The sequence below is a fragment of the Trachypithecus francoisi genome, unplaced genomic scaffold (assembly GCF_009764315.1).
Source record: "Trachypithecus francoisi isolate TF-2019V2 unplaced genomic scaffold, Tfra_2.0 Lachesis_group15, whole genome shotgun sequence".
NCBI lineage: Eukaryota > Metazoa > Chordata > Mammalia > Primates > Cercopithecidae > Trachypithecus > Trachypithecus francoisi.
In genome coordinates this window covers 87,379,364-87,400,401 of record NW_022681460.1, presented here as the reverse complement: position 1 = coordinate 87,400,401, position 21,038 = coordinate 87,379,364, and the positions used below count along the sequence as shown (strand labels likewise).

The 21,038-nt window shown below is 39.2% G+C and overlaps 1 protein-coding gene and 1 long non-coding RNA gene across 7 annotated transcripts in view; one reads left to right on the top strand and one right to left on the bottom strand.

The window, feature by feature from the left end:
* LOC117097549 overlaps positions 1-3,332 on the top strand; it is a 52,216-nt gene extending 48,884 nt beyond the window's left edge. The window contains exon 3 of the long non-coding RNA XR_004442987.1: positions 3,024-3,332. This is a non-coding gene — a long non-coding RNA (uncharacterized LOC117097549). The remainder of the gene's footprint in view (positions 1-3,023) is intronic.
* ARHGAP18 (Rho GTPase activating protein 18) overlaps positions 1-21,038 on the bottom strand; it is a 195,838-nt gene that overhangs the window by 57,219 nt on the left and 117,581 nt on the right. For all 6 annotated transcript variants that reach the window (XM_033235509.1, XM_033235510.1, XM_033235512.1 and 3 more), the window contains exons 2-4: positions 8,269-8,471; positions 6,077-6,312; positions 1,424-1,487 (exon numbers count right to left, since the gene is read on the bottom strand). In XM_033235509.1, the coding sequence (XP_033091400.1) occupies positions 1,424-1,487; positions 6,077-6,312; positions 8,269-8,471 (503 nt within the window). The remainder of the gene's footprint in view (positions 1-1,423; positions 1,488-6,076; positions 6,313-8,268; positions 8,472-21,038) is intronic.

Below are 21,038 nucleotides of genomic sequence, written 5' to 3'. Positions count from 1 at the left end.
CTTCCAAACCAAATGCAACACTATTAATGGCATGAACACCCCAGTTGCTAAATTTTAGGAATGTAAACATAAATCACCTGTTTTAGTTTGTTGAATAACAATTAACAATTAAATTTTTAAGCTTAAATCGATTAACTTCACTTAGAATATTTTCCCTTTCTGTAAACAAATGAAATAGCTATAAATTCTTTCTTAGTAAGTACTAATAAAGCCTTAATAGTTACTTTTGGCTGGGCATGGTGGCTCACACCTGTAATCCCCGCACTTTGGGAGGCCCAGGTAGGCAGATCATTTGAGGTCAGGAGTTCAAGACCAGCCTCACCAACATGGCGAAACCCTGTCTCTACTTAAAAAAAAAAAAAAAAAATTAGCCAGGCATGGTGGCATGTGCCTATAATCCCAGCTACTGGAGAGGCTGAGGCAGGAGGATTGCTTGAATCTGGGAGGCAGAGGTTGCAGTGAGCCAAGACCACACCACTGTACTCTAGCCTGGGAGACAGAGCAAGACTCCACTTCAAAAAAAAAAAACAGTTACTTTCTTCCATACCTCAAGTTTCTAATTCACTTCTAGAATAACAAATGTTAGCAGAGAAACATGAAAAGGAGAATTATAATCAATTGCCCATAAAAATCTTAACTATTTTAAAAAGTTTTTCTATAATATCTAAAAAGTTACCCCATTTATGAATTAGGAGCTTGTGATTTAAGAACAATGCTGCAAGTTTGTTGGCTCAGTGACTAGCTGTATGGCATTGGAAAGTGGCTTCCCAGCTCTAAGCCTCAGCTCACTCATCTGTAAAATGGATTAAGAACAATAACCATTACATTGTTTTGGGGTGTATTAAATGAGGTAAGCATCTCCTGATAACATCCGGCGCATGGTAAGCACTCAGGAAGATACGTATATGCATTTTGAATCAGAAGACAGGGATACACATTAAAAGAAAATTGAAGGCCAACTATATGCTCAGCCTCACATAATGATCCACTTGGGACTTTTTATTAGCATTTTAATAGAATTTGTTTACTAGAATTGAAGGTGAATTTTTTTTTTTTTTTTGAGATGGAGTCTCGCTCTGTCGCCCAGGCTGGAGTGCAGTGGCTGGATCTCAGCCCACTGCAAGCTCCGTCTCCCGGGTTTACGCCATTCTCCTGCCTCAGCCTCCTGAGAAGCTGGGACTACAGGCGCCCGCCACCTCGCCCGGCTAATTTTTTGTATTTTTTAGTAGAGACGAGGTTTCACCGTGTTAGCCAGGATGGTCTCGATCTCCTGACCTCGTGATCCGCCCATCTCGGCCTCCCAAAGTGCTGGGATTACAGGCTTGAGCCACGGCGCCCGGAAGGTGAATGTTTTATAAGACTGTAACCGTTTGTTATGTTAATTAAAGGGGGGGGAAAAAACAAGAGAACAGGTTCAACATACCATCTCTTCCTTGGTATTTGTTTTCATTTGTTCTAAGTGACTGCGATTCAGTGCCACCTGGAGCCTAAACATACAAAACAGGCCATTTAGTCATCTCCAACTCAAAACCGGAGAAAATGATATTGTAAATAATTTTGTTACTAATCTTTAGAGTACAAGAAATGTACTCAGAATTATAACAATCACAGTGCAAAAGGGGCACTAAGGTAATAATCAACAAGCAATCATCCAAAAAATATTTTATTACCTACAACTTGTAAGAGACAATAGTAGGCCCAGTGGGAAATATAAAAAAAGTCATGAGTGTGTCCCTGTCATCAAGAATGCTACTATTTAGTGGAGGAGAAAGGACAAGTATGTTAAAAAATTAGTAATATCTATTAATTGACAAATGGATAAGCAAAATGTGGTCTATCTGTACAATGGAATGTTATTTGGCTATAAAAAGAAATGAAGTATTGATCCATGCTGCAACATAAATAAACCTTGAAAACATTATGCTAAGTAAAAGGAACCAGTCACAAAGAGCCACATATTATATGATTCCATTTATAGCAAATGACCATAATATGCAAACCATAGAGACACAAAGCTGACTAGTGCTCACCTAAGAGTAGGGAGGGAAAGATGGGGAGGGATTGCTAATGGATACAGGCTTTCTTTTGGAAATAATAAAAATGTGCTAAAACTGATTGTGGTGATCATTGCACGACTGTGAATATGCTAAAAAGAACATTGAATTGTGCGCTTTTAGTGGGCGAATTGTATGGTATGTGAATTATATCTCAATCATGCTGTTATAAAACGATAAAAGTAAATGTCCCTAATAAAATAGAAATTCTTCAAGTAAAAAAAAAAAAAAAGATTCCAGAAATAAACGGGAGATAAGTAACTAAATTACCAAACCAGCAATAAGACCTAAAACATCTGAAGGAATTCCTGTTTTCAAGGGGCCGGGGCAGTGACACCCAAGGAATGGAGCCTTCCAAAGGTTTATGGAGATGGTATAAACCATGGCTGACTCTGCTCAGCAGTAAATGTGGCCAGACAGTACTTCCTCCTTTCCAGGTAAGGCTTCAGAAGGAATTCAGAGGTCAGGAAGGAGAGTCTGGATCAACCACAGAAAGAGGTCTATTCAAATTATTTTAAAAAATAATATTGATAATTCTATTGGATTTTATCTCAGACAGAAAGTGGCCATTGTAGTCTCACTACACATTTCACCTCAAGCTGTTGTCCAAGAAGGACTTCATCCTCCACCTGAAGTCTAAAAAGAGCCTAGAAAAGCACTAGGCTAGGGACATCTTGACCACTAATGAACCACTTAGAGATGGGGGAAACCCAGGACAATGTTACAGTGACTACCAAGTCACAGAAGTGGGACGTGGGTACCCAGCATCACTTTAACCCCTTGAAGGACAGAGCAGTCCCATTCTCCCTCCCACAAGTCGGCAGAGGCTGGTCCTGCATGGCACAATGAGCAGAGTGATTCCAATCTCACAAAAGAACACATATTTTGGAGCATGTGGTTGGAATTATTTTCCTTAGCAATTGAAGATGGCAGTACAGATGGTGTTCATTTCTGTATTATATTTCCTAGTGTCAGCAAGGCCTTCATGAGGAAGCATTTAACATGGAAGAGCTGAATATACACTCGCTCAAAAACAGAAGAACTGCAAGAGAAGATGGCTGGCCCACGTTTGCTTGAGGGATGGGGGAGATAAAGCACTTTTCTCATGGGTGGCAGCGTTTCAATTAAAGGCATGCAGTGTACGCAAGTTACCACTATTCAAATTTCCTTTTGCTAGTTCTCTCTTAATGACTCCATCAGATGACACAATCCACCAATTACCTTGGACTCAAACCATGTGGTTCTGACACTGCCAGAAACTTGCTGGAAAAATGTTGTTTCTAGCACCGAGTAGCAACATCCTCTTGGAGACTGGCAGAAATCCCACAGTTTATATTTTGCTTAGGCTCAGCTCTCTGTTCCATCCCCCTTTTCACTTTTCACTTCCTCTTAACTCCCTTAGTGAGGGTTCTCTAATTGGGAAGAAAATGTCATAATACTAAATTTCCTTACCATTCATTTTTCTTCAGCTGGAAACCTAGCCCAGTCCTTTAATACTAGTGGATATCCCAAGTAACCACTGGGTGGTAAGCAAGTGCTTAACTTAAGCAAGTGCCTGGAGCAATTTAATGACCCCAAAACTCCTATAAAATGGACTGGACTTGATTTGAAATTGGTCATGCAAAGAGAGTAGCAATCTGCAGCTAGAAGGGCTTTCTTGCAAGAATAAAATGTCTACAAAAAGCAAAAGAGTGCCTACATGACAGGAAGATACCATGAATATAAACCCTTTTGTTCCTTTTTTAAAATAAATAATCATTCAATTTTTGTTATCTTCTATAGTGTGAATAGAATCTCATATTCAGGATGCTTAATGTCAGAATCGTGTACAAAATGCAAATATACCAGGATAGAGAGTGGTTAAAAGCATGTACTTCAAAATCAAACAAATTTGGGGTTACTATCTACAGGACACTGAGCAAGTTACTTAAAATCCGGCAGGGCATGGTGGCTCACACCTGTAATCCCAGCGCTTTGGGAGGCTAAGGCAGGCAGATCACCTGAGGTCAGGAGTTCAAGACTAGCCTGGCCAACACAGCGAGACCTCATCTCTACTAAAAGTACCCAAAAATTATCCGGGCATGGTGGCGTGCACCTGCAGTCCCAGCTACTTGGGAGGCTGAGGCAGGAGAATTGCTTGAACCTGGGAGGTGGAGGTTGCACTGAGCCAAGATTGTGCCACTGCATGCCAGCCTGGGTGACAGAGAGAGACTCCGTTTCCAAAAATAAAAATTAAAAAATATAATAAAATCTATGAGCCTCAGCCACAGAATGGAAATAACACCTCACTCACAAGACAGCCATAAGGATTAAGTGAGATAAAGCATGTAAAGTGGTTGGCACAGTAATTGTTCAGCAATGGTGGCAGCAGCTGGTATTGTTATTATTATTACAATCATTGTTCAAGAGTCCCATTCTGTGTTCATTCTCCTTCCAACCACCTCACTGGGTCTTTTAGGCCAGAGCTACTCAAGCCAGAATGTAAATCAACTTTGACCTCAAGAACACCATCTAGATCAGCTGATTTTTCACTTTTTCTGGCAGCAAGACTTTTTTGATGAAAGAAAGAAGGATCATTTATATTCTGTGCAAGCTCCTTATGCCCTTACAGATGAGCAATAGGTAATCCACCAACTGGCTTGTTCGAGTAGCACTGATCTGAGCCACACAGTTCTTGTATGATTTTTGTTGTTGTTGTTGTTGTTGTTGTTTGAGATGGGTTCTCATTTTGTCACCCAGCCTGGAGTGCAGTGGCATGAACACAGCTCACTGCAGCCTCGACCTCCAGGGCTCAAGCGGTCCTCTGGCCTCAGCTCCACAAGTAGCTGGGCCTACAGGCACACGCCACCACACCCAGCTAATTCTTATGCTTTTTGTAGAGATTGGGTTTTGCTATGTTGCCCAGGCTGGTCTTGAACTCTGCAGTCTCAGCCTCCCAAAGTGCTGGGATAACAGCTGTGAGCCACCACGCCCAGCCTCTCAAACTTTTATCACGCCTTCCCTGATACTTCTCTTCATTCATCAGTCCCACAGCCTCTACCAGACCCCACAGCTTTCATTAATAAGTCAATCACCTAGACAAATATTTACTCAATCTTTTGTGTGCTGTCGCTGTGCTAAGGCTAGATACCTTAAAGTTTAACCTAAAGCTGCCTCCTTACATATCTTATGTTCATCCTAAAGGGTTTCTCTGTATTTAGTGAACTCTAACCTAACTGAATATGTAAACAGACTGTAACATACTCGTGTCAATCACCAAATTTTGACCAGTCAAAGGTGGCCAACTGTTCAAACCATATTCAAACAAGGCAAACACAAAGCTGTGACCAATCCGGCTGATTCTGTACCTCACTTCCGTTTTCTGTAGATCACTTTCCTTTCCCTGTCCATAAATCTTCTTTGACCACATGGTAGCACTGGAGTCTCTCTGAATCTGCTGTGATTCTGGGGGCTGCCCAATTTGCAAATCATTGTTTGCTCAACTAAATTCTGTTAAATTTAATTTGTCTAAGGTCTTTCTTTTAACACCACAAAGGAGAAGTTACTTCATATCTCAAGGTTCCTACTTTGTAATTCAGCTGCAATTAGCTCCCTTACACTCTACTTCATCCATCCCCAAACGAGTCTAGGGACAAATAAAATATTCCTACAGCATTAATAGATAGGGAAGAATACCCTAATCCTACTTTTCTCTAAGTAACTGTTGGTAGTCACGTTGTCTGAGAAGCTGTCCCTGTCACCCCTAGTGGAGTTAGAGTCACTTCTAATGCTCCAAGGACACCCTCTTCCCCTAATGCATGGATTATCATGCTGAATTTTAACTAGTTTTGTTTTCTGCCTCATCAGTATAACTTCCAGAAAGGCAGGAAGCAAGTCTCTCTTGTTTGCTGCAAGCATAGAGTTTTGGTGCCTGGCACAGAATAGGTGATCATTACGTTTTTAATCATTCAAATTAAACCAGTTTGATCCAATTAATTGTAAGCAATTAGTCCTTTGCCTTAACATCAAAAAAGAAAACCTACTGTTTCTTTCGATTCTCTCTGTTGAGCAAATATGTCTCTGACGTCAGGAATCTGGTACTGTTTGTTTTTTTTCCTCAAGGTCTGGGAGACCGTCTCTACTCGCTTCTGAACTGCTGCTGCCTGGGTCCGGGTCAATGTTGATAAAAATACCATGCTTTCCTGTGGATCTCCAGCAGACTCTCCGAAGAGATTGGACAAACCGGCCTCTTTAAGCCACTCTTCTTCCAATTCTCCCTCTAAAACAGTAGAGAAAAGTGGTACTTAAATCACAAAATATAAGAACCTTTACATTTTTTAAGCTGTTAAAATTTCTTACTAAAACTCTTCTATTGTAACCAAACCACAGTGTTAATAATCATTATCTAAAACTTGGACAACTGCCATACACTCCAGCCACGATATCAAATTTTAGATGGATTTCATATATACTCAATTAAAATTTTTAAATGACTTCACATGTAATTAACCTCTATAACTTCCTTGCAGATTAACCCAGAGGATGATACTATTCCCCTTCCAGAGATGAGCAAAGAATAAAAAGATAACTTACTTCCATCAAGTTACAGAAGGAAGTCAATGCTGGGGCTATACATTAAGCCCAGTTTCTTGGCTTAAATTCAGTACTACCTCAGAGTCCAACACTAATTTATGGAAAGCCTTGTTTTCTCTGTTCACTGTAGCTAACAGGAAGTGCAGCAAAGAAGTTAATAGCATCAGAACATTGGGAACTAATCAATTTCAAATTAATTTTTCTAATCTTCCAAGTCAGCACATCAGATTATGTTATTTTACAATGTTTTTTAAAAGCACAATATATTCAGCAAAAAAAAGCTTATATAGGAAGCTAATCAAACAAGAATCAATTCAAAACACTGAAAGCAGGAAGTAAATATTCATGCAAATATTATGTAAGATCTAATGAAAGTTATTTAAAAGCAGAAGGATAATTAGAATAGATTCTTTCCAACCATCATGTTTATAGAGGAAAATAAAAGAGGGATGAATTGGGACACAAAAGACCTGGATCTGTACCCCATTTCTGCACCTTGATAGCCAAGTCTCTTTGGACAAGTTACTTAGCCTCAAGTTGACTCTGTTTTCTGATCTGTACACTAAAGCATACCTCTTCCAGTTATGCTATAACCAAAGGTGAGAATGTGATATGGAAGGAGCTTTGAAAAGCCCTGAGACAGACTGAATCACATGGTACAGCACCTAGTCCTGCCTGTCTTTCTATACTATATAAACTTCTTGATGGCAGAAATCAAGTATTAATAACTGACTTCAAGAGACTTAAGCCAGTATTAGGCACTGTGCACACCAGACAACAAAAACAGCTTACTAGCATAAAAAGTCAGCAAGGCTGGGCATGGTGACTCAGGCTTGTAATCCCAGCACTTTCGAGGTGGATGGATCACTTGTGGTCAGGAGTTGGAGACCGGCCTGGCCAACATGGTAAAACCCCCTCTCTACTAAAAATACAAAAATTAGCTAGGCATGGTGGTGCACGCCTGTAATCTCAGCTACTAGGGAGGCTGAGGTGAGAGAATCTCTTGAACCTGGGAGGCGGAGGTTGCAATGAACTGAGATTGTGCCACTCCAGCCTGGGCGACAGAGCGAGACTGTCTCAAACAAAACAAAACAAAACAAAACCAAAAAAGTAAGTCAGCCATTTTTACTTATGCTTTTAAGGTAGTACTCAGTATTGGTGTACAAAACCAAATTGCCAGAAAAAAAGCTGATGTTTTTACACAACAAGGAAAATAAACAAGATTACTATGTAGAGTCACTTTTTCCATTAAAAAGTAGAAGTCAAGCTTAAACAATTTAAAGTCTAAGAAAAGGTGTGGGCATGTAGAAAACATTCCCAATCTTCTTGATGACCACATAGTACATAATAATCAATGAATCTAATTAACATTGGAGAATTATCAAACAGCTAACGACATACTTCTATGTGTCGGGTTTAAATGCCGCTTTCTCAAACATATTCTCTCCTTATTCAGCAGACTAGTATGCTACGTCCATCTTGAAACAGGGAGAAAGAAAGGGTGAAAGATACTATTAATTATCACAAATAAGCTTGACTTTATTGGTATCATATTTGGGAAATAGTGACAGAAAAATAAACAAGAAGCTAAAGAATGAGTTACAAATACAAACAATAAAAGCTTTATTTAGTTAGTTATTACCATCAGGTTCTTTGACGACAACCACCTCTTGATCTTCTTGTCTGTTTTCACTAGATTTCTTGATGTTTTCTAGTTCTATCCAATAGTCTTCCATAGACAGTTCATCCAAAGAATCCTGGGAAATTGATCGATCAAATGGAGGCTTCTCCATAACTCTGGTGGTGGTGCTTTCCTGGTTCATAGTGTACTGGCCATATCTGCGACTACAAATTCAAAAGAACACATGGTTTATTTTAGTACAAAAGGAAGCAGTATAATTTCTAAAGTATCACAGCAATAAGCTGGAGAATTTGTTAACTCCTTAAGTTCTCCTTAATAAAACCAAAGGAATATATATTTTGAAACTCTTTACTCTGGAGTGCTACTGATTATAATATGCTTGTAGAATAAACAGTTGCATGCTCCACAGAAAAGTATGGTGAAGTACAAAGAGCAACATGGTAAATTATTTTTCCATTTACATTAAATGAAGACTCATTTTTCAAATATATTTTTTAGCGACAAGGTCTTACTCTGTTGCCAAGGTTCGAGTGCACCATTGCTCACTCTAATTCCAAACTACTGGGCCCAAGTGATCCTCCCACCTTAGTCTCCTGAGTAGCTACTACTACAGGTATATATCATATTGCCCAGCTATTTCTTTTTCTTTTGGCAGACATGGGGTCTTGCTGTGTTGCCCAGGTTGGTCTGAAACTCCGGGCCTCAAATGATCCTCAACTGATCCTCCCACCTCAACCTCCCAAAGCACTGAGATTAAAGGCATGAGCCACCACACCCAGGGATAAGAGTCATTTAAACCTGAAACTTAGTTTTTAAAAAGTAACATGTTGGCCAGGCACGGTGGCTCAAGCCTGTAATCCCAGCACTTTGGGAGGCCGAGATGGGCGGATCACGAGGTCAGGAGATCGAGACCATCCTGGCTAACACGGTGAAACCCCGTCTCTACTAAAAATACAAAAAACTAGCCGGGCGAGGTGGCGGGCGCCTGTAGTCCCAGCTACTCCGGAGGCTGAGGCAGGAGAATGGCGTAAACCCGGGAGGCGGAGCTTGCAGTGAGCTGAGATCCGGCCACTACACTCCAGCCCGGGCCACAGAGCAAGACTCCGTCTCAAAAAAAGAAAAAATAAATAAAAAAATAAAAAAATAAAAAGTAACATGTTAAATCTTAATTACAGACTATTAATTGGGAATGAATTTTATACAATTTTTGTGTTTATCATTTATATTCATAAACCAAACTTAGTCAACTGTTATACAGCAAATATCATCAACCGATGAACTATTTGAATTTCCATTTTATTTTTGAAATCAAAATATAAATAGGATGATTTAAGTTTGCTGTTATGATCTACTGTAGAAAGCAATTTCTAATCTTTATTTATAAATAGACCCATGATTTATATGTATTAAAAATTCCAAAATGTGGTAAAAACTCATTTATTAGCAACTCTGAATAGCTTGGAATTACCTCAAACATTTCTCTCTCTGACATTATCTATGAAGAGTAAATTGAATAAATAAGAGTATTTGTATAACTTCAAGTAAACGGTATTTTTTGTTATAATTCACATCTCACCTACTTCTAAAATTGAATTAAAGGAGCTTGTAAGACCTAGATATAAAAAATAATAAGTTTTTGTTTTATTATTTATAGAGAAAACCATGCCTGATTCCTTAAAAGAAGAAATTTTTCAGCTTTGATGCCTTTCCTTTATTTACAGTTGATATGGTTTTGCTATGTCCCCACCCAAATCTCATCTTGAATTGTAGTAACCATAAGCCCCACATGTCCTGGGGGGAACCAACAGGAGGTAATTTAATCATGGGGACAGTTACCTTCATGCTGTTCTCGTGATGGTGAGTGAGCTGTCACGAGATCTGATAGTTTCATAAGGGGCTTTTCCCCTTTTTGCTTGTTACTTCTCCTTGTTGCCATCATGTGAAGAAGGGTGTGTTTGCTTCCCTTTCTGCCATGATTTAAGTTTCCTGAGGCTTCCCCAGCCATGCTGAACTGTGAGTCAATTAAACCTCTTTCCTTTACAAATTACCCAGTCTCAGGTATGTCTTTATTAGCAGCATGAGAATGGACTAACACAACAATAAATTTTTTTAAAGAATACAATTTGAGTGAGGACAATCGTTGAATAACTGTTTTGCTATTTTAATTTTCAGATTACTTCTCTCAAGAAAGACTTCCAGGAAGTAATTTTTCGTTTGCCAGATTGGTTTTACTTATTGTACACATTGAAAATAATTTTAAAATTACAATAAAATTCTTTAATAGTGTGTGAATATTCACATTTAAACTAGCCTTTCCCAAAATTGTTTAAAATAGTAGGATTTTAATAGTACATAAGGGAGAGGGTCACTAAACTCTGGGCAAATCTATCCAGCAGCTTAATTCCAACTGGTTTGTTAGAAAAAGTCAAGGAACTTAATTGCCTATTGCTGCAAATAAATGCAGTATAACTGAGCACTTAGCTTTAATATGCTGATATGCCAGTTTTATTCCTTTAAAGATGATTCTTCCTGCCTTGATTACAAACTTTATTAATGCTGGTTGCATGCATGAATAAACAATCAATATAATCTCTCCCCAGTAGCAACCTTGGGGTGGTGATGGGTGGGAATTAGGACAGGGGCCAACAAGCCTAAGTCTAGACACGTTTGTGAATCTCTTTCCTTAAGTCTCCATTGTTCATTGTTTGCCTTCTTCATCCCTTAATTCAAGGGGTACTTCCTCCCTCCCTGGCCTCAATCGTCCTGTTTACATCTCTGTATTCCACCTGGGTCCCCATATCCGGCCCCAATGGTCATTACATAGCCAGTATTTTTCTTTTAGAGTTTTCACTCCTGATTCTTAAATTAACATGTAAATGAGAAAGTCATCCCTCTCTTAAAAATAAAAAATATGTATTTTTAAATTTCTGGTTCATCAGCTCAACTTATCCATATTGTTTATATTCCTTACTTCTGCCTTACCAGGATAGCTAATGTTAATTTACAGATGCCTGCCAGATTCATTTTTCATATTGCATGTCAAATATACAGATGCCTTATCCTTTTGTTTTCTCTCATAGTGTGAAATTGACCACCTTACTTCTGTCTCCTTCAACTCTTACCCCTCTGTGAGACCACAATAAGTACTGTAAACTGTGTGAAGTATAATGACTAACGCCAAATAATTTGGTTTATCAGCTCATGGGAAAAAGGTGCAGTTGAACTAGAAGTACATTAAGCCTTTCGGTCCTGAAGGAATGTGTTTATTCTGGCAAGAATTTTCCAGTAAATTTCCATTAAGATAGCATGTGCAGAAAAATGCAAGGTCATTGAGTAACACCATTGTTACATAAATACACCATCTATATCAAGCCTTGCTTTCAAAACATGCATAAAGCAAAAATTGAATAGCTTCGTGCTGATGAATTGACTCAATATTTTGACTTTAATAAGATTCAGAAGCTGAATAGCTTTGTGATAACCTAAAAATACTGAGTCATGGAAAGGAGGAATTTTCTTTTTCTTTCTTCCATATTTTTTTGATCACTGGTAAATACTGCAAGAACACATTTTCATTTTTAAATAAGAGGGGATGAGGAGTGGGAAGGAGGCAGCCATTCAGTAATAGACTGCCCTCCTTGGTCAACCTGCCATGTATTTTTTCATTTGTCTAAAAATGTAAGTGAACATTCCTTCAGTTTACATCAATGAACATGTTGTGTTACTTCTTTCCTTTGTAGAATATATTCTACTTTTGTACTTCACACAGGCAGTGACTAAAAGCCTGGACCCTCTTAAAACCATTCTGCTAAGAGGCCAGTTAACTGGTTTCCTCTTTTCTGTTTTTAGGAGTATGTTACATGATATCATGTTCATTCTGCAAATGAGGTTCAAAAACATAAAGCAACATCTGCTAGATGTAATGAAGTACAGAGCAGAAATATTTTATATTTCCAAAAGATCCAAGCTGACACATGGTGTTGAAATCAAAGAAACACGCAGTTTATACCACAGGCAACTACCAGTGACCCCTACCTGACTTTCTAGCAAGCAATTATTCCAATTTCCTTCCTCCTCCCTCTCCCTCCAGAATTCTGTGTGCTAATCATGCCATGGATATGTTTCAGAAGCTCCCGCATTTCTCACCTTTTCCAACTACAATGACAGAACCAGACACTGTCCTCTAAAGGAAGTTACCAACATTGCTCTATAAAGAATCGCTTCCTAGCTTGCTGTACAAGTCACGCTCTTTCCAATACACCAGAATATAATCATTTTGCTTTTTTACCATGGACACTCACATCACAAGCAAATATTCACTTTACCGACCCTGATGGGCCTTCCCGGAATCTTCTTTTCCATCTTGCTAGCATGCTCTGTTTACAAAAATGAGGGCTTTGTTTTGTTGTATTTTCCCCAGGTATACGCTTTCCCATTTTCTGGTGATACATTTCCCACCTAATCAGTGAATTTCAAAGGCAATGATATCGTTTAGGGTATGAGTTATAATGCCTGTTATTTATTTTGTCATAGCGAATATTAAACTGGTCTGACATTTTTTCTTTACAAAGAGGTGGGGGTTGCCATTGACTACACCGAGGTCAGCTAGAAGATTGATGATTTATTCTGCTGTCAATGCAGTCAGCTCAGTCAGCAAAATGAAATGGAAACATATGGAACTAGGAGTCTAAGTACCAAATGATTCCAGCTCTACTTAACTGCAATCTTTGGGTAAATCACTCAATTTCTCTACTCCTCACTTTTCCTATCTAAAAAATGGGAAGAATAACAGTAGCCTTGTTTGCTTTGTTTGTTGTGAAAATTCTTACTGAAGTGCCTCATAGGTAACCATGAAAAACGTGCCCTAGGTAAACTTGTGCTAACTGCATAGAACTGCCCCTCACACTGTTTAATAAGATCCAGAGGAATCATATGTCCTCTAGAATATTCTCAAGCTTTTTGTTCTCAGGACTCCTTTACACACTTAAGATTGTTCTAAGACCCTCAAAGAGCTTTTGCTTATGTAGGCGATATCTATTGATATTTATAATATTAAACACTGCAACAAAAAAATTTAAATACTATTCATTTAAGAATAAACATCTTCACAGAGATAACATTAAAAAGGCCATTTTTCAAATAAAAATAGTGAGATGAGTAGCTCTGTTTTATATTTTTGAAACTGCCTTTAATGTCAAGCTTAACAGAAGACATCTGGATTCTTACATCTGCTTCTGCGTTCAATCTTTTACAATATTACAGTTCATGTCATCTCTGGGAAACTCCACTGTATTCTCATGAGAGAATGAGAATGAAAGAGGCAAATAACATCTTAGCGTTATTACGAAAACAGTTTTACTCTGCTACACACCTGAAAGGGTCTGGAGAGCCTCAGGTGTTCCCAGACCACACTTTGAAAACCACTGTTTTAAGAATTCTCAAAAACAACACCTAATGGGTCTGAAAATGCACATTTCAATTCTGTGGGCAAAACTCCAGAAAGCCCTCTAAGAGAAACAGACTTGCTTTCCTAGTGACTGGACCTATTTCTTTGTTTTTGTTTAGTCCTGTATCTTTTCACAAAAACTGGGACTTATTCCAATATATCCATATTTAATTAATACTATAATGACAAAGAATAAACATGTCATTAAAAAAAACCCTCCCTTACCAATATTGTTCATCTTTTGCTGGTGTCCATTATGAGTAAAGGGGCAGAAGTTCTCTCTGGGTGTCCCCTTTTGGTGTATATTTGAAAAATGTGCCTTAATGTGCCTTTGTCATCCCTACCCTCTAGCTAAAACTGCCTCAGGGCAGATTTATTTGTAAGTAGGATGTTTCTTCTGAGCTCATATATTTAACTATCTGGTCCAATTTCTACCTTGTGTTCCCTACCCTGTTAAAAGTCCTGCCGTGATGCTTTATATCCAGTCTGTCTCCTGATTCTGACCCTTCGAGGCATTTTCGTGGCCCAAAGTCAGCTTTCTTGAAATCCTCTGATCCTAGCACCTGTTTTGTTTTGTTTTCTTACAAGATCCTTTCTAAAAAGGATATACTTTCTTTCATGTTCCCTATTCTACTTTTATTTCCATGCAGGACAAGAAGTGACTGAGTTGGGATAAACATACAGTGTAAGACAGAAGAATAAAGTTTATTTTTGTTTCGGGTTTGTTCTGTTTTAATGTGTAGAAAAAGAAAAGGCAGGGGGTGGGGGTTCTTACTCAGATCATGACTTATAAACCATAACGACTAAGAATATTTTAGAAAAAGCCATATGTATTGAAGTGTAAACATTAGAATGCTATTGCACCTCAGAGATTTAAACCTATCCCATCATTTTCTAGATGAGGTAATGAGGCCTCAAGGTTAAATCTTCCTCAATTTTACCCAGCAAAGGGGTGACAGAACCGATATTAGTGCCCTCATTTCTTCTTCAGTGGTCACTTTAATATGTCAAACAGACTAAAAAGGGTAGGATTTACTTTGTTTTCCCCAGATGCATCAATCTTTCTGAGTTTGTATTGCGTATAGCCAAGGCAAAAGTAATCTTGTTGACAGTCTATAATTTGCACTTTCAAATGACCATTACACTTATCAAGAAAAAAATACATTTAAAAATCAAACCATATATTTTTAAAAGGGATGAGAATTATTTTCCAATGCACTTTTTTTTTTTAATTTTTCAATTTTTTTTGTTTTCTGAGATGGGGTTTTGCTGTGTCTCCCAGGCCGAAGTGCAGTAACACAATCATAGCTCGCTACAGCCTCGAGCTCCTGGGCTCAAGCAATCCTCCCAACTTAGCCCCCTGAGTAGGTGGGACTACAGGCACATACCACCTCACCTGGCTAACTTTTTCTAGAGACAGAGTCTCCTTGTATTGCCAAGGCTGGTCTGGAACTCCTGGCCTCAGGCAATCCTCCTGTCTCAGCCTCCCAAAGTGTTGGGATTACAGGTGTAAGCCACTGTCCCTGTTCAATGCACTTTCTAAAATATGGTTTGTGGCCAGGCACAGTGGCTCACACTTGTAATCCCACTGCTTTGGGAGGCTGAAGTGGGAAGAGTGCTTGAGCCCAGAAGTTCAAGACCAGCCTGGGCAACTAGTAAGACACCCATCTCTATTTATAAAAAAAAAAAAAAAGTGTCATGCTGGGCATAACTTCAAATATAATCTGTTTTTTTAAAAAACTTTGTTTTGTAAATTTTGAAATTTTAAAATTTAATACTGTTTCTTTACATTATCTCTATGTTAAAAAAAAAAGCATGTTTCTCATGTGTAGATTTATCTCTTTCGTTTCAGCAGTCATATTAAAGAACTACTGTAATCACTACCATGGTGAGATGGTAAAGCTATTAATACTGTGTAATGGCCCTGTCCATCAAAATATGCTGAATTTGAATGACTATGAAGAGCTGCAGCCTATGAATGACCCAAGTCATTTTTACCCCTTCGAAGAGAATGCCTACTGTTGTTTAGCTGAAAGCAGTAATTATTAGAAGTGGCTCTAACATCCAGGAAGAAAGAACACTGATAATGCCTGAAGGCAGTAAGAAGTTGATTAGAAAGCAATACCACATCACTCACCCACACACATACCCATGCAACCATCAGAACCCAGAGAAAGAATCTAATCTCTTCTATCTGACTCAATTGCTGTAGTCTCAAGGATGTACTGAACTTCACATAAACTCACTTATTTTCCTCTTTGCATATCTTCCTCTTTTCATTTTGGGAAAAAAATAAAATTTACTTAGTTCTTTCAGCTTTCCTTTTCTTTAAAAATAAAAGTTACAGCCCGGTGCAGTGGCTAACGCCTATAATCCCAGCACTTTGGGAGGCCGAGGCAGGCAAATCATGAGGTCAGGAGATCGAGACCAGCCGGGCCAACATGGTGAAACCTCGTCTCTACTAAAAATACAAAAATTAGCTGGGCATAGTAGCTGGGCATAGTAGTCCCAGCTACTCTGGAGGCTGAGGCAGGAGAATCGCTGGAACCCAGGAGGCAGAGGTTGCAGTGAGCCAAGATCATGCTGCCACTGCACTCTAGCCAGGGGACAGAGCAAGACTCTGTCTCAAAAAAAAAAAAAAAAAGTCACTTAACATCTTGTACAGTGCTTTATAGTTTTTCAGTGTTCATCCACTTTTTGGTTTGTTTTTTGCTCCTCACTTTTGACAGTGGGTAGAAAAGACAAAAAAAAAAACCTCAGCAAAACAATAAGCAAATGACCTGATTATCCTGTTTATGTCACATTACCTAAGCAAAACTGAGAAAAGAAGCCCATTAATGACACTGTTAAGAGCTAGCTTTGAAAACTTGGCTTTATCACTTTTAGAGAAATATATGACACAACCAATTCATAGGTGCTGGGTTTTTTGTTTGTTTTGTTATTTATCGTTGCGACTTTCACTCTACTATTTCTTCTTTTTTTGTGTTTGTTTTTTGAGACAGAGTTCTGCCGTTGTTGTTCAGGCTGGAGTGCAATGGCGCGATCTCGGCTCACCGCAACCTCCACCTCCCAGGTTCAAGTGATTCTCCTGCCTCAGTCTCCCAAGTAGCTGGGATTACACACATGTGCCACCACACCTGGCTTTTTGTGTGTGTGTTTTTAGGAGACAGGGTTTCTCCACGTTGGTCAGGCTGGTCTCAAACTCCCGACCTAAGGTGATTCGCCCACCTTGGCCTCCCAAACTGCTGCGATTACAGGCGTGGTCACCGAGCCTGGCCTCCCTCTACTTCTTGACATCACTGTAAGAATAGGGATATAGTAACCACCGCCAGGTCTGGTAGAAAGAAGGGAGGGAAGGCCTAGAAAGAAAGGAATATGGGAAAGGCAGCAGGCAGCCGAGGCAGGTTTCAAAAATTCACTTCCTTTTTAGATACAAACACAAGGAACATATAAAGGGAAATTGGTAGGCCATCACTGGCCAGACATAGGCGTCTTGCTTTAGAGCTCTGGTTCTAGGTAGAAGTGAAATCCTCTTTGTTCCTGAGCTTGCCAAATCTCTCAGGAAGCAGTTTTTCCTCCTCAATCGGAGGTACAACTCAACAAGTAGCCAAATGGGAACCTGGGACCTTAATGTCAAAATCACCTTCCAAGACAAGGATGAAGGTATCTGTAAGTGGGGCTTTGACATAAAAATCTCAGGATCTTGCAACATGGGTTCAAAGCATATCCACTTCATTCAATTATCTGTCACCATGACTTGCATCCACCTGATACCCTGGACCTGCTGTTCTTTCTCCAGGACCCTCTATCTTTTTCTTGTTCTGGCCAGCTGTAGACCACCTGGAAATAAAACACCAGTAGCTACCTTGCCACTCGGAGCATAGGCTCTCCAGTTTGATCTGTTTTCCAGCTGTCATGACTCAATTTCATATCTCAGTACCTTTCTCTGTGGGTTTGGAATCACCTTGCTTCTGCAGCCTCCCCACATCCCTTACCACATCCTGCACTTTGATGATCTGCTCATGAGTGTCCCCACCATTAAATTATGTGTTTCTTGGGGGCAAGAATCCATGTTTCTTTTTTCTTTTTTTTTTCATTTTAGTATCCCTGGGTTCAAGCAATCTGCCATACCAGATGTTGGTGAGCTGTTCAATTATTAAAGTACTGCTGCCTCTGAAATAATTTCTAATGCATTTCTTATTTAATTGCACAAAACTACAAAAAAATAAGAGAGAGGGATGAAAACTGGATAGTAAAGAAATCAGTCATCAGAAAACTCTAAAATGAATTAAGGTAAATGTCCCATGTCTCCATGATGCTACTTGTGAATGTTTAGTCTAAAAGTAGGTTTCCTAAAGGAAACAGAAGCACACAAAAGGAAGGGCTGGTTGCATATGAGATTGTAACTTAAATTATAAACAAGTTTCGGCTCAGAGTTTTTAAGCACACATTCCATAATTCCATTCTTCACCTTAATCTTTAAAACAAATAAATATTTACTGAACACACTACTCTCTGGTTGGGTGCCTTATCACAGATGTTGCTTTAACCAAGCTCTTCAAACCTTTAGTGTAAAGTAGATGACAAAAGACACCAGCACCAGTTACGAGTGGAATTTTCCAGTTCCTCACTGAACTAGTGGCCCAGACAACTCTTTCCAGCATAGGCCTCCAGGTCATGGTCTTTACTTCAAGATTGTCTCTGACACTCTTCAGGCCCTGCAGTGGTTCACCATTCCTTCTTAAGAATTTCAACTCCTCTTGGGCCATTTCTGCCACTGTTATCCACTTATTCTCAAGTCATCCCCTGATCAATCACTTCCTGAGATTTAAACCAATAATTTGAGGTAACATCTATAGTCCCTTGCTCTGGCCTAGGTCCTACTTATTCCCCACCAACTTCATATGTTGAAATCCCAACTCTCAAGGAGATGCTATTAGAAAATGGAGCCCTCAGGGAGGGGATTCGTGCTCTTATAAAGGAGGCCCCAGATGGCAGCCTTGCCTCTTCCACAATGTGAAGGACATGGTGAGAAGCTGCCATCCATGAGAAAGCCAGCCCTTCCAGACACCCAGTCCACCAGCCCTTTGATCTTGAACTTTCCAGTTTCTGAAACTGTGAGAAATACATTTCTGTTGTTTACAGGCCACCTAGCTTATGGTATTTTGTTACAACAGCACAAACAGACTGAGACACCCTTCCTGGCATCCCTGCCCCTCCCCTCGTCTGTTTCTCAAGTTCTCCAGGGTTTGCCTGAAGCCCCCTCACTGTCCATTTAATATTAAAGCTGTTTTTTCCCAAGATGGAGCCCAGCTTCCTCAGCACGACTGTCTAGTACTCAGTTCTTGTTTCACAGCAACCGTATAGCTTTAGAGGTAGTGATCAGCATTTAAATTTTTTGTCAACCTTTATCCATTCATTTTTATTGCTCTTGGCAAATCAAATTGTTCACCTTTTCAGTTTCAAAGCTGTGCTCCTGTTTTCTTTCTGAGAAATCTATCAAGTTCCCAAGACATTTTCAGGGATAAAATGAAGAAAGATTCACTAATGAAGATTAAAAGTTTTTCCACCTCCCCTCATATTCTTCAACTGGTCACTCAAAATTCCCCCAACGTAATTTCTATTAGTTCAGAATCTCATCACTACAGTTTGCCAATACACCTTAAACATACAATAATACAGATAAATATATGCCAAGATGCAAACTCCCTCACATATAAGACTTAATATGCTTCAAGATCTGGGATCCAAGAAGAGTATTTAAATATCAGCCAGGATTTCATTCTGGCTGCTGACTGACTACAGATTTATGAATTGTAATATTCTGACATCCCTGCAGTTCATAAAAAGTTTCTATTGATTCTTAATACCTGTCATGATATAAGCACTAACAAAATACTTGTTGACATAATACAAAATTATAAATAATGTTTTGAAATTTAATGTTAGAATAGTACTAAATATAATCACGGTTTTCCTTGTTTCCTATAGCAAATATATTGCCCTCCAGCAGGACTTTTATATAACTTTCCATGCTAATAAAAACATCAACACAAGGCAATGGTGAATTTTAAAAAATTTGTTTTGACAATAACAAAAGCTACATAACAGCATATTATGAAAGAGACATGGGCATTATCATTAACCTCTTCTTGGTTCCTTGTGATTATCCACTGCAATAAGGTAGAGAAATCATCTAATATCTCAGTGGGAGTAGGAGCGTATAAAACCAACCTTCCACCAGCTAGCAAAGGAAAAAACATAGACAAACACTGGATGAAAATATTAAAAGTGAAAGGAGATTTGTGTTTATGTTAGAAAATATAAATGGAGAGGATATTTATAAAGTAATGTTGGTGAATAGTAATAGAACAATTAAAAGCAGCAGCACTTCTGTGGTAAATACCTAGATAGGAAAAAAGAAAACTCCTTCCCTTATGCTATAACTAATTTTATGGATAGCTCAAAATGAACTTCAAACATTATAATGCTCCACTGGTAAGTATGGAAGGCCAGGAAGTGTTTTTATATGCAAGGTGCTAAAAGTCAGCTCTACTAGGGGGACAGAGAGGATGGAGAAATAACTTCCAGCCAAGCAAATAATTTAGCCAAGCTTAGAAACAATTCATTTGTATTTCTACTAAATGTGTTCAGCAGTCAGTAACAAAGCAGAATATGTGAATACTACTATAAAACAATCTTTCTTGCCGGGCGCGGTGGCTCAAGCCTGTAATCCCAGCACTTTGGGAGGCCGAGACGGGCGGATCACAAGGTCAGGAGATCGAGACCATCCTGGCTAACACGGTGAAACCCCGTCTCTACTAAAAAGTACAAAAAACTAGCTGGGCGAGGTGGCGGGCGCCTGTAGTCCCAGCTACTCGGGAGGCTGAGGCAGGAGAATGGCGTGAACCCGGGAGGCGGAGCTTGCAGTGAGCTGAGATCCGGCCACTGCACTCTAGCTTGGGCAACAGAGCGAGACTCTGTCTCAAAAAAAAAAAAAAAAATCTTTCTTAAGTGAGATTGTCTAAGGCCACTTTTTTCTTTGCATATTTGAAACGCTGAGCCCAAGACAGATGTGAATGCAAGCAGCCTACAAGATACATGAAATATAAAACAAGAATTAAAGATGATTTCCACATGCAAAATGCTACTTGTGGGTAACCCACAACATTTGAAGAAAAAAAAATTCCAACTGACCAGCCTGGGTAACATAGTGAGACACTGCCTCTACAAAAAATAAAACAATTAGCCAGGCACAGTAGCATGTGACTGTAGTCCCAGCATACTCAGGAGGCTGAGGTGGGAGGATCCCTTGAGCCCAGAA